At 41.4% G+C, this 26,460-nt stretch overlaps 2 protein-coding genes across 2 annotated transcripts in view; one reads left to right on the top strand and one right to left on the bottom strand.

The window, feature by feature from the left end:
- Positions 1-1,267: 1,267 nt before the first annotated feature.
- On the top strand, positions 1,268-12,087 carry opn8b (opsin 8, group member b; the record flags this gene model as incomplete). The annotated part of the gene is made up of 4 exons (XM_080791436.1): positions 1,268-1,337; positions 9,095-9,388; positions 10,405-10,730; positions 11,710-12,087. The coding sequence occupies 4 exons, from the start codon at positions 1,268-1,270 to the stop codon at positions 12,085-12,087; spliced, it is 1,068 nt and encodes a 355-aa protein (XP_080647562.1).
- Positions 12,088-15,864: 3,777 nt separating this feature from the next.
- Positions 15,865-26,460, bottom strand: part of mmut (methylmalonyl CoA mutase) — a 29,519-nt gene continuing 18,923 nt past the window's right edge. The window contains exons 9-13 of the mRNA XM_080790167.1: positions 25,621-25,736; positions 24,177-24,308; positions 23,311-23,458; positions 20,318-20,485; positions 15,865-17,563 (exon numbers count right to left, since the gene is read on the bottom strand). Coding sequence (XP_080646293.1) covers positions 17,435-17,563; positions 20,318-20,485; positions 23,311-23,458; positions 24,177-24,308; positions 25,621-25,736 — 693 coding nt within the window. The 3' untranslated portion in view covers positions 15,865-17,434. The remainder of the gene's footprint in view (positions 17,564-20,317; positions 20,486-23,310; positions 23,459-24,176; positions 24,309-25,620; positions 25,737-26,460) is intronic.

The raw sequence follows: 26,460 nt of genomic DNA, 5'->3' as shown, positions 1-26,460 counted from the left end.
GGCGGCACTGCCTCGACAGCTGCATTCCATGCTGCGAGTTTCAGAGATGATTAAAAATGCATATTCTGTAATGGTAATCACAAATCCAAGAACTGTTACTGAACTGACTGTTGAACTAAGAAGAGAAACACTGAGGAAACAAGGCAGGTGTTTTGTATGTCTGGGTAGGCTGGAGGCATGTCGCGCGTAATTGTAGAACGCAGGGCATTCACTGTGAAGAGTGGGGGCGCAGACACCACAAAACAGTTTGCAATCAAACAGCCAGTCAATATACAGCGCATGATAGACGCGCCGACCACGGCAACGACAGACAGGCTGACCACAGTGTTGCAGATGCAGTAGTAGTGTAGCAAGCAACTCTGACAATAGTACAGTATTACTGCAGACAGCTATACCATTTGGATAGACGCACCAAAGCAAAGCCAAGTCAAACTAGGGGGTGTCCATGATGCTTAATCCATTCCAAGCATTAGTTTTGCAAAAAGAAAAAAAACAAACTCATTGGGCTAAAAACGGCCATACTGTACAGCCACTTGCCTAATGTGCTGACATCATCACATTTGTGATGACGCCCAAGGAGTGTTTATTGTGCAAAACGATATGCTTGGAATGGATTAAGCATCAATAGGTTACACACGTCACATGCTACTTAAAGCATGATGACATTTTGATTTATTTTCGTTGCTAATGGCATGATCACATATGTATTTATGAATATTGCTCAGCATAAAGTTATAGTATTCGGCAGTTTCTACATGCTGGGGACCCATACAACTTTGTCTCAACTTTACTCAACATGCCTGGGTTCACATTCTGGCAAGTGGACTATTGCTTAAAAAACGTGTCCAGTGTGGGGTCCCGGAGTGCATTGAATCTTGAATGCATGGGGGTGTGACTGTGAACTGTGACTCACACAGTAACGCTATCGCTCTGATCGATGTCTCCACTCCATGCAGCACAGACGGAGGGTCTTTTTCTCCAGGAGGACCATCAATAATTCAGGCGAGACTGGCGTCCGTAACGGTCCGTTCATCCATGGACTATACCGCTCCATAAAGGATTAGGATCATTCGCGTTGTGCAGTGCTGCGCTCTGAGGAGATGTCCATGCGCGTCTCCACCATGGTTTTCCTCATATAGATCAGATGGATTTCATACAATTGGACGGTTACACAATTGGTGCGGATAGGCCTACTGATTTCGTCCTCAATAAAGTGCTTTATCTCTAATAATTCCGTAGACTAATTTAGCACTTGCTCACCTTTCCGATGGATATCTATGCGTCAAAACTGTCACCTGCGCTCGATATTGGAACAGGGATTTTCCTTTTAGTTATTGGTAAGTCTGGTCCTTTGTTTATTATGGATTATTATTATTAGGCTATATTATTTTATGATTATTGTTGTTGCCTATATGCAGGACGCATTGACTTGACCATGCGTTTTGCCTGCTCAAATAAGCAATTAACATTCCCAGCGAAGTTTCTCCTCTCCACAGTGAAATTGGACTATGGGTATGGCCGTATTTGATTATACGTTTCTGAATGGAGAGAAATAAATAAATAAATATTGAAATAATAAAGATACGTAGTCAGCTTAGGTCAGCATAGGCAACAGTTTTCTTTAACCCTCTCTTTCCTTAGGGTTCCAGGACCATCACCATGCCTCACTACATCTGTCAAACACTGCACTGAAAGAAGAATGTGACATTTGTCTGAGACAAGTGTGTTTTCTCACTCCCCGGCAGTCAGTTTGAGTTTGTAGCCCCAGTTTGTTTTTAAGGTCTATGAAGGCAACCGGGTTGATGAAGGATAGTATAAGGGAAATAATGTAGCCTAGATGAAAACATTTGCTTCAATGTCTCAAAAACGAAAGTGCTCATCACAGACCATATGTACATGCGTAATTGCGTTTCATGGTTCTAATTTCTTATGCAATTTTATTTGAGATTGCCCAAAATCTCCGACCCCACTGAAATTAATGTTCTCTATCGTGTTCGAGACTGGCTCTCCAGTCTCCACTAATATGTACGGGAACTGACCCCACGGGGCAGTGAACGTGGATACTCTTTAGGACACCGATCATCTTTGGTGGCCCTTCCCTGATTGCAATCAGTGGGGTATTTAAGCCCCACCTGGGCATGGCCACTTTGATTAACCCTTGATTCACACAAATTTTGGAATGGCTCTTTCGTGGAGAGCCAGTCTCTCCACTCAGAGAACCAGAGTTACTGTGTAAGCCTCAGATCTCTTCATCAGTTCTATTCACATTACAGCAGGCTATACATACCACCTGTGGATACCTGCAGACAATCTGTACTACACGGACCAGGTCCCACATGGATGTGACTGAGAATCATGCATTTCCTCGCCTATTGGGACATCCCCTACGACGTGTTCATTGCGATGAAACATGACGAAACATGAGAGAGAGGCATGTTAATGCAATCGCATCAAATAGCGTGGTTGGTGAGAAGAAAGTATAGTCAATGGGTCATACACCTCGAAAATAGCCACTCTACAAGCTCACAACTGGTTGCGGACACGACACCTCTATAGGTCTGACTCGATTCTTTTCGGTGTAGGACTTGCCAGTGTAGCTCACAGCCTCTGCCTGGTGGCCTCAAAAGTCTAATATCTTCCCCAGTCCAGAGGGATATCCATTTGGTCTAGTGGTACAACAAAAGCAGGTTGAAAAGCCTACTTTCCTTAGTGGAAACACTCTGAGCCCCAACAGGACACAGGTGGAGAAAACTAGTAATCAGGGAGATGAGACAAGACAGGCAAACAGTTAGGCAAAAGTGGAAACACTAGGACATCACTACATAATAAAAGTATACAGTACACACTACACAGTTCATGACAGGTTCAGGAGTCATACGTTCAAACGCAGACGATAATTCATGACATAAAATGACTGGAGGATTTCACCTGCAGCAGCCACATGAAAAATGGAAAGATGCTTCAATATCAATCCTCATGTCCTCATCTAAGTATTTGTTACCTTGCAAAAGAATCCCCTCATGAGGACTGATAATGATGCATCTTTCATTCACCCCGTTTTCATTCCAGCAAAAAAAAAAATCACTATATCGGTTGCATAATCACTATATCAGTGATTGTCCCCTCTAAAATATGTTATCGGTATCAGTCACAAAGATCCGACCCCTAACTTGAATTAGTATTATAACGTAATAATGCCACCCACATGGGCAAAGAACCTGTGTATATGGGCAACCCCCTCTAAACCCATCCCACATGTGTTACAGACTGCATGAGACACTCAATAAACTGTTAATCTCTATTGGAATAGTATGCAGTGGATGTAGGCTACATGTATACTTTTAGAAAGAGCTCATGTTGTTATGTAATGTATTGATACCTGTCTGTATAGTTATGTATTGTTGTGATGTCTTGTCATGTGGTTTAGCCAAATCGCATTTTTTGTTTTCATCCTCGTGATTCTGATTTGTATGTCGGAAAGTGCTCCGTTCTCTTTTTATTATCACCAAATAAAATCAATGTGGGCTTAGCCCCATCCAGAAATCTTTAGACGTTCACCTGACAATTAGACCAACCAAAATCTAACCAGATCTGTATAGATTTATGTGATGATTAGGTCATAAACAAACGACAAATGCATTATTCCATACAGGCTAGTCAGCAATATACTCAATATTGCATAAAGCAGCACTTCTGGATGCAGCTATAGGCGAATAATCAATGCAGCAACCGTGACACACCGTTGACTGTGAGCTACTGACTGACATCCACAACACAATGCTCATATTAAGCAGTATGAGGTATAAAGTACAGCAGCCTTGTGTTCATACAACAGAAAGATTGGGTAAGACTGACGTTATGTATCTTTCGGGACCTTTCACTGCTTCGTCTAAACCATTAGGCTATGGCTCTGGTCTCAGCCACTACAGTGTATTTTTTGACATTCTGTTTTTCTCCATAGTTGAATGTTGCCACTACTGTTGAAGCAGCCATAAACCACACAGGTTCATCCCGATGTTCTGGGCATCTTTGTGTAATCAAGTGCTACTAAGGATACTCTTATTTATAGAAAGACTACGCCACCCTGATATAAATCAAGGACATGAATAAACAGACAAGTAAATTGGGTTCCCCAACATATGCAAGTTTTTGACAAGGACTTGAGACAAGAGTTCCAACATGAGGACATGTAATAGCTTTAAGGAAACAGCAAATAGACTCGAATATTTACTTGATTTTACGAACAGAACAAGAGAATACAAATATGAATTTAATCAATGCCTAATTATGGATAAAATACTGTACAATGCAATCAATGTCTTAAAACCACTGGGTACAAAAATATAGGCTACTGAAGGTTAACCCCCAATTACTCCAGTCAGAATTCTATGGTATTAAAACATGTACTGCTACAGTCGGAGCCTGTGGGGCCAGCAGGCAAAACAGTCAACCAAACGTTCATAGGGGAGCTTAGCTGTAGGGGAACTAGCCTTTACCCAAATAACGACTAGGAACAGTATAACACACACGCACTGAAGCACACAGCATGCAAGAAACAAGGGCGACACCGTGAAAAGAGGTGCTCGCATTCACAACACAGCAAACCTTTAAACTTGGTCATGGGATACAGTGAGATCCTACTCGCCGCCACCCACACGGCCGGTTGGCTGATACACCAATACAGACTGATACACCAATTCACACTACAGTGTGGGGGTAAAACAAGCATAAAAGTAGTATACCGGTAAGTAAAAACAGCTCATTTAACACAAACGGCAACAGAAAAGAAACAATAAACTCAAACTAAACAAAACAGCAGTGGCGATTACTAAGGAAGTGGAGACAAACATTTAGTACAATATACTATACAACCAAATCAGAACACCAAATTGTTACATACCTTCAAGTGTCTGTGTTCTTTCATATTATCCCTCTCGGCCCATGGACTCGTCACTTCAGGACTCGAGACACATGACCTAAACCTGGGTAGTAACAAAAATGATTAAAACACTGCTTATATACACAATGCTCAAAAACAACATCATGCATCATGCATCATGCATCATGTTACTCACCCAGTCAGGGAAAAGATAAAACACAGAACAAATGAGGCTCAGGTCGGAAGACCCACAGCCAGGCCAGCAACACCCAGAGCCTATGTTTGGTAGACTACTAGACTGACTGCAGGGCCTTTAAATACTCACTCTGATTGACAATGAGGAAATGACAATGCAGGCATTGTATGGTGGCCCCTGAGGCTAAAACTCTGCCTGGCTACATCTGTAAAGTTAGTGTTAGTAAAAAGCAGGTAAAAGAGTAAACTGACTATACTCTATACTATACTATACTAGTACTAGACTAGTACTAGACTATACTAGTACTATATAGGCTATAAAGTTAGTGTTAGTAAAAAGCAGGTAAAAGAGTAAACTGACTATACTCTATACTATACTATACTAGTACTAGACTAGTACTAGACTATACTAGTACTATATAGGCTATAGTACCTATGGCCTAGACTAGAGAAATGAGGCCTGAGCTAGTGAGCTTATTCAAGTCATTTTTGTGCATGCATCAACATGCCTGTACTGTACTGTATGTGTGTAGGCTAATTCAAAGACAAAAAAACACAGAATCATTACATTACATTCTTTAAATTAAAAATGCTCCAAGTCTTTATTCAGCAGCATGAAATAAATTAACAACTTTTCAACCTTGCTGCAGCCTTTGTCAAGTGGCATTTTACTAATAAAACTTTATTTGTATAGCACCTTTCACAACATGAAATACAGATCAAAGTGCTTTGATGGCTGGCGCGCACGGACACTGACCATCAACTCTGCGACATTGTCTCCAATGAATCCAATGCCTCTTGGCTCGTCGGCTAGAGATTATGTCACGTTCTAAAAAAGAAACAGTCCACTTCCTTCATACAGTAGGTATGCATGCATTCACATTGGAATGATCCGTATCCGAATACACTTCAATGGTCCAGAGACCCGCCCCCCATGTGGTCCCGGGGACGGTTGGGCGATCCACACCCGGGAACGGTAGGCCTACGCATTATTCACACTACCACAACATCTGCCAAGTGGTTCCGAGTGCGCACCCGGGACCATAGTGTGAATCGCCTCTTTGTAAGAGGATAATCCTGTTTTGTAAATCCTTTAAGACTTAAATCATATGAATAATGTGTTTTCGAGGGAGCATGCACTCGGGATCCAGCCCTGGGTAAAATCCATTAGTCTTTAATTACCTCCAAAGGCACCTAGCCCAGGATCACTGCACTACATTTAGTACTCCTTGATCATGTATAAAAACTGTATGTCACGTTGAGTGAATCTACACAGTATGTGTGGAATGGCTTAGCGATATGTCATAATAATAACTTTAATACAGTACATTTTGCTTGGCATGAGTTCAGTCAAATGTTTAGCTCATAGGTACGAGGATATCCAATTACTCAGGTCCAGTTTTGTGTTTAGAGTACCCAGCAGCTAATAGTAGCCTATTAGAGGTTGCTGTTAACAAAGATCAAAAAAGACTCACAGATTCTCTGTATCATCCAAATTAACCGGATTAGTGTGTGGAGAAATATTGATGATGGCACAGCTTGTGTCTTCTAATGAGCTCAAGAGCCTAGCTGTTTCATGGTTCATGTACGTAGCCTACCTGGAGCAATTAATTTCATATAGTCTGTTATAATTGTGTGACTGACTTCTCATGCTCATTATATCAAACCCTTTAAGAATTTTACGATCTGAGGCATGCACACTACTTACTCTACCTGTAGACATGCTGCATGCATACATCATTTCAAATGAAAAATGTATCTTGCTCTGTTCTCCTACCAAATGTAGCATTTAATTGCTGTTCTGTTGCTGTTCTGTTTCAGTCACACCCCAAATCTAATAGTGACCAATGTCAAAAATAGAAGACACGCAAATATTCCCAACAGAGAGTGCAAGCTAGCAAAATATAACCAGCAGACATGTTTTATCTAGTCTACAAACTCAAACACCCATGTATTGATTACAGGTTTTAACAGCCTACAATAACATGTGTTTTGCAGATCTGCTTGTAGATCTGCTCATTTCAACGCATGTTGAACGGCAAAAGAGACCCATTTACATTGATCAAGCTGTTGAATGACAAAGTAAATAAGTCGATTAGCAGCCTATAAACCATATTTATACTGTTTTACAAGTCCATAATATACAAATGTACAATTTCTCTCGATCTTTATCTCTATACCTCGTGCTTCTCGACCGGTGGCACCGCGGCATATTTACGGGGGGGGGGGGGGCACAGGTGCACTGTTGCTTCAATTGTTTCAAAACACTGTTCAGTGGCTGCGTTATTTTGTGCCGCCTCTGCGTACTGAGGCTGGAAAGATTTAATTTTATTATAACTTTGACAGCAAATTCAGATTTAGTCTTAGTTTTTTTTAATAAAACACCATTTAGTTTTAGTACTATATTTAGTCATCTGAAATTGTTTAGTCTTAATCTAGTCGAGTAAATATCAAATTCTTCTTCTTTTAGTCTTAGTCAACAAAATGAACACTGAAGAGAAGCCTATTCTCTTTTGGACCTGGCTTGGAATGACAACTGTTCCAAACTAAACAATTAAGAGTCTGGACAGAGGAGTCACAAGGGTCGAGGTCACAGAGATCAATATAGACTGAAAGACCTCTTTCAATTTCCATCCGCTGGTGCGGCACCTGTCAGCAGGCAGTGTTGAGCGGGAGTGGGAGGAGTAGGACGGGCGATATATAGCCTGCACCACTAGCCTCAACAAAGGCTAACATAATGTAATTTTGATAGCATACATACTGTATAAATATGATAATGTATATGTGGGGGGAATTATCTTGTGGCGTAAGAAAGCCAAGTCCATTTGTACGGACAACTCCCATCCCCTCAGCTCTGAGTTCAAGCTGCTTCCCTCTGGCATTCGCCTAAAAGTTCCAGGGGCCAAAAGCAATAGGTATAAGTTCTCCTTCGTGCCTGTAGCTATCCAGGCTCTAAATGCAGATAGGAGGAGGTAACTTGTCACCTGACTCACTTGTATGAATTATTTATACAACTGTTCTGAAAATGTTATGAATTATAATGTTACACTGATACCTTGAACTGCCATCCTGTTTTATTGTTCTATGTGTAGTATGTGCATTTTTACTGTGTTTTTGTGTTTCATGTTACCTGCCTGTGTTATGCCTTGCTGTAAACCAAATCGCCCCACGGGGACAAACAAAGAAATGAACCTGAATCTGATCATTTCACCGCTGTGAGGAGTGAAGTCCCATCGCAATTTGCCGGGTTTATTGTATCCGTAATCTGCAGTAAATCTGTACTGTGTTGACGAGAGGGAGGACGGACGGACGGGGGCTGTTTGTGTGATGAACAAACAAAGGAACACATGGTAGTGTCTTCGTCACACCTGACGGCATCCAGACACATGAGCTCTTATACGTGCAGGGGATGGGAATAAGAATGTACGGTGTTCTGGTTGCCAGTGGTAACGAAAAGACGTGGATCCTTGATGGGGCCGTGGGGAAGTGAATTGAGAAAAAGAGTAGCAGATGTTTAATAATACAAAATAGCTCATGCATAGATTATATTATATTATATTATATCCATATACCTGTATTTTGTTTTTATGATTCACTCCTTAACACAATCTTTGCAGGACCTCGTTTTTCTCTCCACAAATTTCGATCTTGCTTTCCTGTGAGTTATTTTATTATTTTAAACCTCCCAGTTTTCCCCCTGCCCCCATGTTCCCACCCACCTACCCACAGAAAAAAAATCACACCCATGTGAAGTGAGTGGTGCAATTTTTTTCCTATAGTAAAAGATACTGGTTCTGTTCTGAATGTATTGTCGTCTCCCGTCTTTCCACAAAATAAGCTCGATAAGCCTGATCAATAAGGTCAATAAAAGTTAACGAGCTCCATCCCTAGTCATGTTGTCTTGTTCGATGCTCGCTCACAATTGAATGCTATTAGGCCAAGGTGTTAGTCATTATCTATCATTCTTCCCCCCCAAATGATGTGACATAATAATAACACCTCTCCTCTACCTCTCCTCAGCTGTGTTCTCCATTGTGGGGAACCTTCTAGTCCTCATCATGGCTTTCAAGAGGTCAGCAAGCATGAGGCCTCCGGAGCTGCTGAGCGTGAATCTGGCAGTGACGGACCTGGGAGCGGCTGTCTTTATGTACCCTTTAGCTGTAGCGTCCGCTTGGAGCCACCGCTGGCTCGGGGGAGACGCCACCTGCCTCTACTACGGCCTCGCGGGATTCTTCTTCGGCATGGCTAGCATTATGAACCTTACAATCATAGCCATAGTACGTTTCATCGTGTCCCTCAGCATGCATTCTCCCAGTAAGTATTTTTCATGTGGGAAGAGGCTTGGGTCAGTTGGGTGGCTGCTAGCGGTGCTCTAAGGATGGAATTGTAGCTCGGCTGCCTGGTAGATACTAGGATTACAATCTCAGTGGGTTGACTGGGTTCAAACCACTTTGGTACAGTTAGGTCAATAGCAGAGATTTGTTTACAGATTGATTATTTTATTCTATTATTATTATTTTATATATAGGACAGGCACATAGAGAACTACTGTAATGTCTGTGTCATAATGCATTATAAACAATGTGTTCATTAAATGGAATAATGTCTTATAAACATCAATAATATGCTATAGCATATACAAAGTTTTGTCGCTTTACTTAAAGCTCACAAAGTCATGCTATAGGTATAGGGTATTATAAAATGATACAACTGCTAATAACCATTAAAGAATGTTGCCACTTTACTCAAAGTCCTGCTATAGTATATTATTGATGCTTATAAGACATTATTATTTAATACACATTGGTTCCCGTACTAGTAGGCTCAGGAACAGCTTCTTTCCTGTTGCTGTCTCCCTGCTGAACTCTGCCAGAGAAACGGCCCCTCAATGTCGTTTCTGAGATACAGAGCTTTAAATGCAGGGCTTAGAATGGAAGTGGATGCGAGCGCATTTTCAAAATGGCCACGGCCACTGTCCTACTTGGCGTTGTGTTAGCAAATGGTGGCTAACGATACAATCGGATCAAAACATGGATTAAAGAATGTAAACCCTGGAGCACGAGACTTTTGTGTTTGGTGGGCTAGGGTACTAATTTGACCCTCCGTGTTCCTCATTTCTGGCAGGCTCCGTGCCAATAATAATAAGAATGAATAATGAGAAAACATTACGCAAAGGGATTAGGAATAAAGTACAAAAAAAACAAAGGAGATTTAGGGCCTTGCTTGGCCCTCTGCTGCTCTGCACTTGGACTGCCCGGGGATTTGCATGTTAAATGAGCTATTACCACATTTAAATATGAACCTAAACCTCTCTCTCATATCTGTGGTAGATGAGAAGATCAGCCGCAGAAACGTGAAGCTCCTGTGCGCATGGACGTGGCTATACGCTCTGCTCTGGGCCCTGTGCCCCATACTGGGCTGGGGTCGATTCGGGCCTGAGCCCTTTGGCCTGTCCTGCTCGCTGGCCTGGGGACAGATGAAAAACGAAGGCTTCTCCTTCGTCATCTCCATATTCTTCTTCAACCTGGTCATGCCCTCGACAATCATCGTCTTCTGCTACGTTGGCATTGTCCTGAAGATCTTCTACGTATACAAGAAAACAGACAACACTAACCAGATACCTAATGTTGTCAAGATTCATCGCAGGCTGCTGACAGTAAGTTGCTTTAACTAGAGAGTGCTGGCTTGGCTTCCATGGACATGGTTTCAGAACAGTTGCACACAAAACATCTACACGAAGCGCTGTTGTGTGAGCGCAGCGTGACATACACACACACACACGTTAGACAGCAATGTGTGGTACACACACGTTAGTTAGACAACGAAGCGCTGTTGTGCAGTCTGACACAGACACACACATATAAGGTGCTGCCACACTATCTAAAGAGCCGCGCACGGTCTCGGCTGCGCGCAGCTTCATTTTCCGGGTTTTTAGACAGCTGGTGGATGGAAAAGAAGCTCCACTTCCGCGGACGACTTGCGCAACGGCCAGATTCCCGGAAGCACTCTCCTCCGCGTCAATCGTCCACGGAGGTGGAACTTAATTTCCATCCACCAGCTGTTTAAAAACCTGCGGAAAAACCTGCGCACAGCTTCTTCTGTCCACAGCTTCTTTTTGTTTTGCGCTTAGGTGTGGAAACACTGATACACACCTTAGACAACTAACTGCGCACATGTTATACAGCTAACTGTGCTGTTCTGCCTGGCTTCCATAGTAACTGCGCCCTCTGGTGGCGGGTGGTGTCACACCGTGACACACAGACAGACATGTTCTGCCTGGCTTCCACAGTTAGGGCTCACTGCATTCGCAATCACTGCGTTCACAAAAAGAAACACAAAACACACAACAGAAACACGTATACGCATTTGACAGTGAATCTAACATGCACAGATTACCTCATGGCAATCACATTTAAAATCACACCAGTCAGAAAACCAATAGATAGCTCTGTTACTGAAGGTTGCAATGATATAGGTAAACACGGATTTTCTTCTTCACAGGCTATGAGGAACGGAGCGGGAGCTCACAACGTTCTTCTGCGATATGTTTAAAGCAGCCTGAGCCCAGGCAACGTTTTTCATAATCTTGCGATTCAAGGTTTTTTCACTGAACACATCTGTGTGGTTTGTTGCAGATCGCCCTTCTGGTCAGTGTGGGCTTCATCGGCTGCTGGGCGCCTTATGGTATTGTGAGTCTGTGGTCCATCTTCAAGGACAGTGCCTCCATCCCCCCTGAAGTCAGCCTACTGCCCTGCATGTTTGCCAAGACATCCACTATGTACAATCCGTTCATCTACTACGCCTTCAGCAACACATTCAAAGGCGAGTTGAAGAAGCTAGGCTGGTTATGTGGAGGTTCAAATGCATGCCATGCATCTGACGACATCAAAGATGATGGTATTTACATAGTGACCAATGAGAAGAAGGCCAATGTCGCCAGGCCTAATGATGTTAATTCAACCTTCCAAGTGAGCACAGAGACTGTGGGTCAGTTGCAGCACATACCCATCTAAAAATGAATCAATGTTCAACACCTCTTTCTGAATGAAAACATTACACGAGGGTAGAGTGCTGCAGTCATTTCTATTCATGCAGTCAGAGATAAACGGAAAGCAGACTTTGTTGGGATTACATACGGTCAGTGTGGTTTGGAAGCAAATGCCCGAAAACACAAGTCAAGTAAATGTTATTTGTATAGCACATTTTTGGTACCAGGAGACTCAACAATAAAACCTCATTATAAAGAATATGCAAATGCTATACAATATACTGTATAAGTACAGCCAATTAAGTTTATAACATGTTAAATATTCCTCACGATCATGTATGCCTCACAAAGGTCTATGATGATGTTTTTCTTTTGTTTTTTAGGGTGTAAAATTGTTCAATGTTAAATATTATGTGAAATATATTTTGTTAGTGGTTAATTGTGGACATAGGGAGAGGATCTGATTTCATCATGAACATAATTCTGGGAGTAATCGTTGTGTCAGTTTTCTGTAATAGTGTTTCATTAATCTGTGCTTGGTGCCAATTACTTTCCCAGGGTTAATGACAATGATGGCAAGTTGGCAACATCTTAAAGGACCACTTCACCACTTTTCAACCTATCTTCATATAATAGGTCCTCACTAATAATCATGATAAAATGGCAAAAGTATTTTCTACTCAGTCTCATAATATGAGACTGAGTAGAAAATACTTTTGCCATTTATTATAGGGCTGTGGGCAGTTCAGAAAGAAGATTTATTTTACAAAAATGTTTAGATTTGTATTATCGTGAGAACGATGGCTTCCATTTTCGCATTGCAACTTTTCAGGACTAGAGTAGAAAAGAATTGTGCCATTTTTAGCATGATTATTATTGAGGACCTACTGTATATATGAAGATAGGTTGAAAAGTGGTGAAGTGGTCCTTTAATCTGTTCCAGCCAGGATTGTTTGGATTCAATGCAAAACTACAGGAAAGTTTCATTTTTGTTTAAATTAAGTTGTCTGGGTGTGTGACATTGGTAACACTTGCTATGCATCCCATGTTTACAACGCATTATGAACACACTTATAAGATATAATCTTCTCATAACCATGTATAATTATATTTATAAGCGCTCATAAGTAATCATAATACTTTATAACCTTAATCATAACACATTATAAACTTTATTATAATGACTTATAATATCAAGTATTATAATAATTCATAACTTGCTATGTATTCCATGTTTATAACGCATTATAAAAAATATTATAAGACAATATAATTTTCTCAAACATTTATAATACATTTTTATAAATGTTAAATGTTAAATTATTATAAAAAGTTCATGATTATAAAAAATCATGAACTTTATCAGAACACCGTTATAAAGCTTATTTGGGATGCATAGCCAAGTGTTACCATATATTTATTTTTTTATTGACTGGCAGGCAGTAACTGCCTGTCATAATTTCACCCTCCTCCGTATCGGACAGTATTAAGATGTTGATATTCATTTTGCGTTTTTTTTTACTGAGGGGGTCATATTTTGACGGCAGTAACTGCCTGTCATAATTTCACCCCCTCCCTATGTAATTATTGGACAGATGTATTCATCTTTACAGACCCAAATCATACCCTAGAAAGCACAAGTGTCTATTTTAAACATAGTGTTTTAGGTATTATAATACTTGACATTAATAAGTCAGTATAATAAGCTTTATAATGTGTTATGATAAAGGTTATCATTATTTATAGTACTTGTATATAATTATAAATGTTTATGAGAAAATTATATTGTCTTTTTTATAATGCGTTTTACATGGAATACATAGCAAGTTATGAAGTATTATAATACTTGATATTAAAAGTCATTATAATAAAGTTTATAATATGTTATGATTAAGGTTATAAAGTATAATGATTATTTATGAGTGCATATAAATATACATGTTTATGAGAAGATTATAATATATTATAAGTGTGTTCATAATGCGTTATAAACATGGGATGCATAGCAAATGTTACCGTAACATTTAGTTTGACCCAAATTAACGATTATTGACCATGTACATTGTTATTATTATTTTTTAATTTAATAAAGAACTTAATAATAAATTGCGTATGTAGTGTCAGGAGTGGACCTTTAAGGCCAAAAGCCAACTTTTCAATATTTACCATAACACAGAAATTGCATTCATTTCCAACCTCGCCTTCAAAACATATTCTCCTAAAGTGGTTCAGGCATCTGGTTAGGATGCCTCTCGAGCGTCTCCCTAGGGAGGTCCTCGATGCACGCCCCGCGCTGGAAGAAGACCCCGGGGCAGACCAAGGATGAGTTGGAGGGTTTATATCTCCAATTTCTGCCGGGATCGCCTCTGGATCCCAGAGAATGAATGAAGTTACTAATGTTGCTCTGGAGAGGGAAGTCTGGAGTTCTGTTGCCCTCGCTATACAACTATGGATAAGCGGTTGAAGATGTCTGCAGGATATGCTATCATTTACTGAGGGAACTATTCTTTTTACTATTCTTTTTCCTGCCACATAAATGTATCCCCCTAAAAGCCCCAAGTCTTCAGCAAACACTTAGTAATCTTACTAATTAGTGTGAAAGTGGTGTCAAATCAATAATGGACCACAAGAGCCTTGGTGGAAATAAACACCATGAGTCAGACTGATGGACGGACATAAATGGCGTGTTTTCTCACACTCACACACACAATACGCTCTGGCCCTATTGCCTGTCTGGATACCATTTGCACGTGCCTCAAATCATCCTCGAATCAGCTCAACTCCTTGTTGCTGCTATACTGCATAACAAAGTCTCCCATCACAAGTCTTTTCAGTAATCTGGAAGCACCAGATTAAGCATGCTGTCACTGTTGGGCAGAAACCTCTTATCTCCATATATTCTTTCTTTTTTTATCGTAAATTATTGCCAACTTTAGCATAAAAAAAGAACAGATCTACAACCTCAAAATGCGCCGCAATCCCGTCACGTCACGTTTAGAGCGCCTAGATCAGCTATTTCTTTTTTATTTGAATCCTGAAAAGTATTTACTGTCTTGGACATGTCGACAGAAACGATCAATGGGTAGTGTCTAACTGAGAATCATCCCTCGTAATTACAAATATTGACTTCTCGGCTTCGAAAGCTTCCTAAGAGCCATTATGGTTCTGACTGGTTCTTTGTTGATTTAAAACGACATCAAAATGCTTAATGGAAAAGCTCGAAAGCGCTGATGGTCAACGTGATGTACGAGGAGTCGAGAACCCCCTGGTGTCCTGTCTTAGGACAGTCATGCTAGACACATCTGAGCAAACAGTACCTGTAGTAAGAACAGTGCTCTCAAGCCGAGATGCAAAATCTAGCAGACATTCCAGAGTTGTTGGTGGAGAGAGAGCTCTGAAGTATAGATATATCATGCGAGTTCTCAAATGTTTTACTTACATCTTCCTTCCTATCATTTAAAACGGCGAGTTCTCTTAGATGTTCTCTTAAATTAATAACAAGGCATATTTAAAATCTCGGCAGTTCCTCGACAGAACCAAATGGACCATTACGGGTCTGTAACTCTTCAGGGCTTACCTTACAGGTCTGTAAACCCTCTCAGAGTCATGGGGGTCCATGTCCGAATGGAGAGCAATCTGGGGATCCTTGGAATTAGAAGCTTTGCGAACCACTGGAGTAGAATACCACCGTTTCTTGTCATCTAAAATCTCTCCTACCTGCTGAACAGGCACTCTGAATGGCCAGCAAGGTCCGCTGGTGCAGCAACCTCCTGCCCACGACAAGTGCACATAAAGTAAGTCACAAGTTTAAACGCAACTTTAATGTTCAATCCAAAGAGCATCATAACATCATGTAAATCATGTAACATAAAATGTAACATTCAAAATCACATAAAAAACTGCTATTTTCAAAAGTTATTAAATTACCCATTTAGAAAGACGGATCAGTGTTTTCTACTTTGATTAGGGAAAAACGTGTATGTGAGACTATATTTTGGGGGCATTTTATTCTTTATTCAGACAATATACAGAGAGCTATTGGAAAGGTAGAAGAGAGGGAATGACATGCAGTCTAGCACCTCAGGTTGGATTAAAACCAGGGTCAGCTACTGGAAAGACTATAGCAATGGTTCCCAGGCCACTTTTCAGTTAGCAATACTCCCATGGAGGACTAATTAAGAAAAGGCGGTTGCGCATAAACAATGGGTTTTCTCAGTGGAGTGCACTCCACTGAATCCAATATACATATCAAAATAATCACACCCGTGTGAAGTGAGTGTTGCAACTCCGGACCGGCACCCTGGTTCCGGCGAGCCGCCCCAGGTCTGAAACGTTAGGGTCCCTGGGAACATCCAGACCGCCGGCCCAGTTCCGGCGTGTGTATTGGCACACACCAATACATGAATGCTTTAACCTCCTTGGAGTCAGAGAATGAGCAGTCTCAGACAATGTGGTTAAGATCTTAAAGAAATCAACCAAAGCATCTCTCAGATCGGTATACAAACTAAGCATAATTGACGTGCACCATTTCAACTTTAGCCAACTACAAGTCATATGTTCCCTCTTTAGATGTTTAAGCAGATGACTTCTGAATGACTGAACAGACAATCTGCCGTCTGTGTTAAGTGTAGTTATGCTTATGAAGTCTAAAAATATCCCTGTGACTCTTCTTTACAAAAAAGAAAGCCGGATATTTCCGGAACTTCTGGGAGTTCCTTCGCTACAATCGAGCTGTTAATTGCATTTGCAATATCAGCACCATTTGGGAAATGTTACTGTTGTGACAGAAAATAATAAAATTATGCGGCTAAATGTAATTAACAGATTAACAGAAGGTCAAGGACTTGGTGACATTATGTTGAACGTGGAGCTGCAGGCTCTTTTGATATGAAATTCAAATTCAGTTAATGAATAAACCTGTTGCCCTTTTCTGTATACGGTGTCAAGGAGGCTCTGGATAAAGCGTGCATACAGTATCTCATAATATACAGAGAACAGAGTCAACCCATCTCAACCTGAAGAGGCTATTCATCATTCTGTGCCACTTATCAGTTAATCACATCATTGACATACAATATATTCTGTGCGTTCAGAGAAAGACAGGCACAATATATTCTGTGCGTTCAGAGAAAGACAGGCACAATCAGTCTCCTATGCTTTGATTAAACAAAACAAAAACAAAGGGGGGAGGAGGTTCTTAAAGACCCTATACAAATAGCGAAAATATCTACAAGCTCACAATGCGTCGCAATGCAGTGATGAAAATGAATGACCATCAAAAGCAGAGGGGAGGATCACAGTCAGGGACCCCACAGTCAAATCGATGATGGTTGGTTGACACGGACAGGATCAGACCGTTATTGCTGTGAAATTTACATAGCCTGGCGGATCTTCTCTAGGCTTCTCTCAATGTTGTCGATGACCTGAACTGCAGCTTGAGGGATCCTGGTGCCTGGCCCAAAGATGGAACACACACCACTCTGGTACAGGAACTCATAGTCCTAGAATATGGGGGAGGGGGGCACAGCACACTTTAGAAGCATCACAACAAATCGGTAATGTGATGTAATATACAGGGAGTTTGCTCATTATTGTCAAACTAAATATATCCTAGGCATGGACAAGTTTGAAAGGTTTGAAACGCCTGTCCTAATTAAAAGGTATCATACGCTGGGTTTGAATAAATTATGTGGCCCATTTTCCAGGGGAACAGAAATATCACCGACTTACATGAGATAGACATAACTGTCTGGCAGCCGATGAGCTGCCTGGCTCATGTAATGAGCCATATGGGACGCGAAAGACATCATAGATCATATTCTTAATTTCCTCTTACAAAATAACATTTTCCAAAGCTTTCGAGAGGCTGCTCTCTCGGAATTACTACATCTGAAAAGATTTAATTTACCAGGAATTCCATCAATTCCATAAAATGAACGACCCACAAGCTCATCATCAGCAGATATGATACCGATTGCATTTTAATAAGCTTGCTCGACAACAGCGTCACGCACCAATGCCGACATGATCTGTGGAGGGGGGGGGAGATATTGTGTTACAATATCATCACTGTCGGGCAGAAACCTTGTATCTCCATGTTTCATATGTTTGTTTTTCATCAGTGAATGCTATATTTTATACTTCGCTGTGTCACACAAAAGTAATAAAAAGCTCACAGCGTGAGCTTGTAGAATCTTTACACAATTTGTGCTAGAATTTTACAATTTGTGCTCAAAATAGGGACGCCAGGTTGACAGAGGTTAAGCCTATCTGTGTGTTTTATATATTTCATTTTTAACCAATAAAATGTATTAACAAGAGCTTGTGAGTTGTGACTGTTTTGGATATACAAGGTTTCCACACTATTGTGTAGAAAAAGGACATTAGCATTCTGCTTATAGGAACCAGTGTTAAACGGTAAACCCATGTGGCTAATTCATTCTTTGCAGTTTCCTGTGAAGTCCCTCTCTTCCCACAGGGTCTTCTGAGAATGGTGCCGACCATGAGCATAATTTTTTAAATATGATCGACTACTGTGGCCAGTACATTTGAACGAGGCACAGCTTGCATATAGATTACAACATTATTTCTAATGTAAAAGCAGGTGAGAATTTATATCTGATTTTGGCGTTAATAATCTGCTACAGTTCAAGACTTGACGGCTCAGAAGAATTAGACAACAACCGCTTCAGAGTGAGGGAGATGAATCGCAAAGAACCAAATCCAGTCTACGGATGGAGAAGGGTGATGACGGAGCAGAGAAACACATTCCAACAGCAACAAGTACTCAAGATTTTAGTAGTAAAAGCAACAATACCACAATAATAGAAGTACAAAATTATTGCATTTGGTGTCAAAATGTATTTAAAGAACCAAAGTAGAAGTACTCAATTTGTCAAAATGTTTAGAAAATAGCTGATCTGCAAGTTCTCAAGCTGAGAGCTTCTAATCTAGATCATCATCATTGAATAGCCAAAGTATAGTAATAGTATAGTGACTGAGTGGTTAATGTATGTTTTGTAATATTAATGTAACTTTGAAAAGTAAATAAAGCTGTCAAATAATCGCAGTACAATATTTGCCTCTGAGATGTAGTGGAGTAGAAGTATAAAGAATACAAAATAATTGAAATACTCACGTCTAGTAAAACTACCTCAAAATTGTAGCTACTGCACAGTAAGTGCAGTACTTGAGTAAATGTGCTAGTTACTTTGCACCACTGAAACAGCAGTGGAAGCAAGAAGAACAATGGAAATAACTTAAATAAATAAATGCCATGTGGCAATCTGCAAGTGACATAACTCTCTCCACCAGTATACGTACTGGAGAGAGTGATAAGAGACTATGAGAGAGTACATTTAAATTAATTATATAGCACCTTTTCAAACATATAGTTACAAAGTGCTTTACAGACAGGTTATGAACAGCAATCATAAAAGACATCCAAAACAACTCTAACTATATGTTTGGAAAGGCGCTACAGTATATAAATAAAAAATCGTTCAACAATGCAATTTCACTTTGAGTGGCATTTGAGTGTCCTTAAAGGCCGTTTCAGAACGGGAGTGAGAGATCGCCCACCTCTCATTGAAAATGAATTACTAAGGCACGCCACTCCCTCCCGTCTGAAACGGCTAAAGTCGTGACGAAAGGAAAGGATCAGAAAGAAAAATAAGATGATTTGAGGCATTTTGTTCCATTCCATTTGTTGTCCATTCCATTTGTTGTCAATCTTGGCTAACCGCGAAAGTATAGAAAGAAATCTGATCTATAAAGATCATGCACATGATATTTGGATAAGGACCGATATAAAATAATCAGAAATGCATACAAAGTTTGACATAGATCGGTGCAGTTATAGGTAAAGATGCAACTCGGCACCATCAAGAGGCTGATTTGAACATTTTCAAGTGGCATTTCTTCCTCGGCTTAGTGGGAATGTGCACGCAAAATGTCACTGAAATCAATGATTCATGATTTGAGGTATTTTGTTCAAAACGGAGCGCTCCTGCTAAATTTGGAAGCCAATCAGAAGAATGGAGTATGAAAAATCTGGGGCAAAGTTTCTGCTGTGTGATCCAGGGAGTGTGTGTGTGCGCAGAGTTTCACTGCGATCAAGCCAACGGTTCCGAAGATTAGCCGATCACAGACAGGACACATGGACAGACACACTGACACACGGACGGACGGACAGGGTGCAAAACATACTCTCCGCCCAAGCCTTTGGCCTGGTGGAGACAAATATGTTACAGTACCTGTGGTGGGATGACGCCCCCGCAGATGACCAGGATGTCAGGCCTGTTGAGGCTCCTCAGCTCCTTGATGAGCTCGGGGACCAGAGTCTTGTGTCCTGCTGCCAGTGTGCTGACCCCAACGCAGTGTACATCAGCGTCCACCGCCTGCTGAGCCACCTCCAGGGGAGTCTGTTAACCCAGCAGCAAGTTCAAAAGGTTCTAAGAATGATGTACAATTTTCAACTCCAATCCCAACTCAACAAGTTTCACTTTCATTTTTAACTCGCCAGGTCTACATTGTGGGGGACATACATCTTTACTACTTTAACTCGGGCCAGCAGCCCCGAGCCAATCTGTAATACTGTGTGTCCAGCACCAACTCATAGCAGACCAGTTGTCCTATTATTGCCTTCAGACTTGACACAGAAATCGCTCATGGGTCTGGCGTTTGAACCGCTTCACATTCCCATGTTTGCATGTGTCTCCACTTCTAATAATCAAAAAACGTTTGGCATTTCCCCCATTATTTTGCCCATATGCTAGTGGCGCATTGCACGCTGATACAAATTACAGAGCTGACACGAACACAGCATGACGAGTACTATGTGGGTGGTGGAGTCACACGCAGTGCACTCATGTACTGTTGTTTGCCCTGTAATGTCGCCTCAGGCATTGACTGGTCGCACACATGTGCACTTACCTCACGTGAAAAGCTACAGAATGTAGAATGCTGTTGTGGCTAATGACTGTTTGCTGTGGGCAATGGGAATGTACATTTTTGAGCACAATAGTGATCACATTTTCAAACCTACACAGCCTCCCTCAGCGTACGTACAGTATGTACAGTACAGATGCCCCTGAACCTTTCAGGAATGTCTAAATGAACTCCACTAACAGAAACAGAAACCATTACAACATCGAGAACATACAGATAGAGGCTCTCCCAAACTCTTCTAAATAAATTACATTTGAGACCAGTAACATCTGCAATGAATCACCTTACAAACAATAATACTAATAGTAATGAAAATAATAATTGGATTAGGTGAATGAGTGGTTTGTAGTATGTTATTCCCCTCAGTAGTGAGGATAATTGGTCAAATCAGTCCAGCGGTGTTGTGTAGTGGTCTTTATAATCTCTCTCTTTGTCTCAATCTCACATTTTCTCACACTTTTAACATTGTTAAAGTCCCAGTTCACGTGGTTTAAAATCCTCTCTAATCATAAAGGAGTTTTATAGTACAGTATCTCAAAAATTGCTCTATCTTTGACCTAATTTAGCATTGCAGTACGTATTAACTATGACAATATCCCGCGCATAGAATCAAGCCCTTATTAATACCAATATGACACACCCCTACAGTAGAATCAACATGCAAAAATCTCCACGCGACTGCAAGATTGTCTCCAGAAGCGGACCCTCTAGTCTATACCGATTACAATGTGTTTTTTATTGGTTAGAGTTCATCGCAAAGTAAATCTACAACATAACGTAGGCAATCATGGAATTGCTTTTGTGCAAATGCTAAGCTTAGAATAGACAGGTAATGTATGAAGACATGAATAAGGGATAAACATTACATTGGCCATTGCATATACAGGACAAATTTATACATATGTTGTCATATTGATTTTCAATTATATTTTCTTGGCTTTATTTATAGTATACAGTCAGTAGAAAGTAACTTTGTGAGGAACACGCAGCAAAGCCTGTGGTTCTCACAAGGGAAGCAACTGACACATCTTGCGAGCGGGAGGTTGGGAGGTGCAGGTAATCTGGCAGTCACAGCGACAGGCCCGAGGGAAAGTTAGCCACATGAAGGTAATTATCCTGTACACATTTACTGATTGACTGGAAATTGTCAACTGCATTTAACCAGCATGTTAGAATATTATTAGCGGCTCAGCGTCCACTGCAGCCATCATCGCCGCATCATCGTCAACGCAGGGAATGTTCCCTTTTGAATCAATTAAGGGTGCTCCACTGCCGGCGGTTGTGTATGGACGACATCACCCATTCACCACGGTTCATTTTCTGAAGGGAATGTTCCCTTTTGAATCAATTAAGGGTGCTCCACTGCCGGCGGTTGTGTATGGACGACATCACCCATTCACCACGGTTCATTTTCTGACGCCGTCCAAACGCAGCGTGACGCAACGCACTCAATGGAGCCCCGGCCTAACAATCAAAACACCACAAGGTGTCCTGGAGACCAGATCAACCAAAGACGACTGTATATCTCTGGAGGGGGTGGTCAGAATTTCAATTGGGCAATTCATCTCCACACATCACTTAACCCTGGCAATCGGATTGTGCAGTATGTCAGCGGGAGTAAACAGTCACACATGTGGCCGACGAAAGCAACTAGCATTAACAACCCTCTCACTGTTTGCCATGTTCCTCTGTGTGAGTCAGAATATAATGCAGGTATTAAGACTCTCCTTGCACTGCTGTTTGTTACTCTGGCACCCACAACACACCCTGTGTGGTCCATACATACTGCCATCCACTCACCTACCACATTGCCCATTATCACATTGATCTTACATCATACTCAGGGATTTATGATGCCAGCGCAAAATGGCTACCACATGTACACATGTACTGATTGATTGAGATTTTTTTTATTTAGCCATGTTCACCACAATAAATCCTGTTTCCAATTGAATCAACAACATATGTCATTCTTGTTACCTTGTTAGGGGCTGACTTGTGACGCCAAGAACTGCATCTAATCAAAATAATTCCACATCTATTAGCGCTTCTGTTGTACAGACTGTAGGCTGAAAATTGTGGGAGGCAACATATGCTTATTTTTTATGCTACAGCTTTTGTGCCAGGGATCTCAATACAATATTTGACTTTTTGAAAATATCAGATCTACATGCTCACAGGGGCTACCGCCTGGAAGCCCCTGAGGACCCCTGGGGGTCCCCGGACCCCAGTTTGAGAGCCACTGCTGTAGAGTTAGAATGATGGGTTGATTGCAATGAACGCCCTTCCTAGCACTAACCTGAAACAGAGGACCAATATCCACGTCGAAGCCCAGGTCGGCGAACCCTGTGGCGATAACCTTTGCCCCTCTGTCGTGGCCATCCTGACCCATCTTAGCCACCAGCAGGCGAGGGTTCCTGCCCTCCTGCTTTTTAAACTCTGTGACTCTGGAAAGCAAGAGAACACACATTAACCAACACACACACACACACACACACACACACACACACACACACACACACACACACACACACACACACACACACACACACACACACACACACACACACACACACACACTATATAACTATAGCTATTACTATTGATAATTTATTCTCATTATTTCAAGAAGGATCTTATTCAACACTTTTTGTTTTTCATGTATGTCCACATGGGTTCACAACTTCACACACATGTCATTTTATTATACTAGAGCAGTGCCCATTGGGCACTGGCTGACTTGGAACGATGCAAGTAGAAACTGCATGCCCCACACAGATATTATGTCTGTGTCCCTTTTATGCCCATATATGGAGTTATTTGTCAGGCATGCCCAAATAGGGAGTTTATGCAGAATAGACGTCAGAACACATTGTGATGTCAGAACAGGCCAGCTCCATATATGGAGCTCTAGGGGTGATCTGGGCCCTGTGCAGAGCCCGGACAGAGACTGTCGTGCTGGTTCTGTCTCTCAGCGACTCAAAGCCCTGCACTGCACTCCCTGCCTATGACGGTGTGGAACGTGTGTGTCAAAGTTGAAGTCGGTGGGGCAAACGGTTTTCGAGTTACGTGGATTATACGCACGCACGCACGCACACGCACACACACGCACACACACACACACACACACACACACACACACACACACACACACACGTAAATTACCTGCTGAGGGTCAGGGCGATCTCTTCATTCTCCCCGTACTCGCTGCGGTAGGCGCCACTCACCATCCTCGTGCTGGCTTTGTGCTCGCCGAACACCGTCTTCATGGCGTCCGTTATCTCTCCCACAGAGCACCTGAAAGAAAAATGCACATTATGCTGGCAGTCACACACAGTAAAATCACTCATCAATACTCATCACTGTGTCCTGTGATCGCACTGACACAGTCACACACAGTAAAATCATCCATGAATACTCATCACTGTGTCCTGTGATCACACTGACACAGTCACACACAGTAAAATCACTCATCAATACTCATCACTGTGTCCTGTGATCACACTGACACAGTCACACACAGTAAAATCACTCATCAATACTCATCACTGTGTCCTGTGATCACACTGACACTGCCTCAACACTCCTTTTATTCTCACCCTTAATTACTGATTTGCTGCTGGATGACATGACGTGGAATTATTCTGTATGCATGCTTATGCATTTCTGTAATGGACAGTTCTTTGTGAGAACTGTGTTGTTATCACGCAAATAGCTTTATTCTCTACTGTACTTCATGCCATGGCATGTTGTTTACATGTCACTAATGGAGAGTCGGGACTCGGTAGCCTATTAATGTGTGAGTATTTTTGGCTGTGTCAGTTGTAGTTATGTTTAATAAAACTAGAACAAGTTTTAAGTTTACCTCTCTCTGTACAGTACTATATGTGACATGTGTGTTCCGTCTGTGTTTGCAGCTTGTCAGTCCATAGCGTGAGAGTGTCAGACATTCAGAAACTAACTTAACAAACGTTAACTAAAGTAACACAAACTCATCCCCTGTCATTGTCAAAGAAGGGAGGTTCACCGCTGCACAATAGTTAACAATGTACTTGAGCTCGGCCTGTATTGGCTCGGCCTGTATTGTATTGAGAGATTTAATAGTGTGTAAAACAGGAGAACTGTTTGGAAATGTCAACAAATGACAATTTAGCAGACGCTCTTAATCCAGAGAGATTTACAGTAAGCAAGAACAAAAACATGGTAAATTGGTAATACATCAAATACATAAAAATAGTCATCCAGACTCATACATAAGCTAAGAACCTAACTGTGGAATATCTATACAATGAAACAATGCATATACACCATTGACTTCTATGTCTACGTAAAATGCTATCCAAGTTACATAAGTTGAGCCTTTACATACGCCTGTAAGGTCGTCAAGGCTAGGGCAAGTGCTACGGCAAGTGCAACAGGCTAAGATGGAGTCTGAAGAGGTGGGTTTTCAGACTACGGTGGAAGATTAGGAGTGAGTCTGCAGTTCTGATTGCAATGGGAAGTGCATTCCATAGTTTTGGAGCCAGAATGGAGAAGAGTTTGGGACGTGTGGAGCGTTGTCCCGGCATTTTTAGTGAATGTACTTCATTAAATGACACATGAATTTGACCTGGCACGAGCTGCTTCAACGGCGAGCCCCAACAGGTTGCCCTCCCCGGTTCGGGCACACTCCTCGATGGCAGCCAAGCAACTCTTGGCTGTCACAGGGTCACGGCTCTCCCTCGTCTGCAAGGGAAGAGAAACATGAAATAACAACCACAGCAAGGACTTAACTAAGCTCATGGGAAATGTGCCATTGTATGCTGGTTTTTATTTCCAAAGAGAAAAATAAGTCTGGGTCTGAGACCACTTAAATTCGGCATAGAGTAGCGCAAACGTCGATCACTCTGCTGATTTCTGATCGTCTGCACCTTTGTTAAATTGACGCACACACGCACACACACACACCCACACACACACACTCACACTCACACACACTCCTCTCTCTTTCTGTCGCTCCAACTAATTAGTCTCATGTCGCACAGCTGCGTTTAGATTCTCCCGGCGGATCCTGCCTATGCCATAGAAAGCATAGGTGGACCCCAGGCTAATTGTATGTTAGCCACAGCAGTATGGCATATTCTCCAAGGTACATTCTGGAGAGCAGGTAGCTGAGCAAACAGTCTATTATTATAGCAACATGCTTTTATAATGATTTAGTTAAATTATTATTAGCCACTCAACAGCTCCCCAAAACAATTCAAGAACTGAGCTGAACCCATCTTAAAGAGGATACAAGCTTAATCTGAATTAATTTGTGGTTCAAAGTACAGAATACAGTCTTAAGTTATTTGTCTTGTGACACATACAAGCCTTGGAGGAAATGACAAGCCTTACTAATATTTTAATTTTTAGATATATTTTTGGGGGTCTTTTTGCCTTTATTGATAGGCAGACAAACAGTAGGTTG

The sequence above is a fragment of the Protomyctophum bolini genome (assembly GCF_963924005.1).
Source record: "Protomyctophum bolini genome assembly, chromosome: 19".
NCBI lineage: Eukaryota > Metazoa > Chordata > Actinopteri > Myctophiformes > Myctophidae > Protomyctophum > Protomyctophum bolini.
This window is presented reverse-complemented; position numbering and strand designations above follow the sequence as displayed.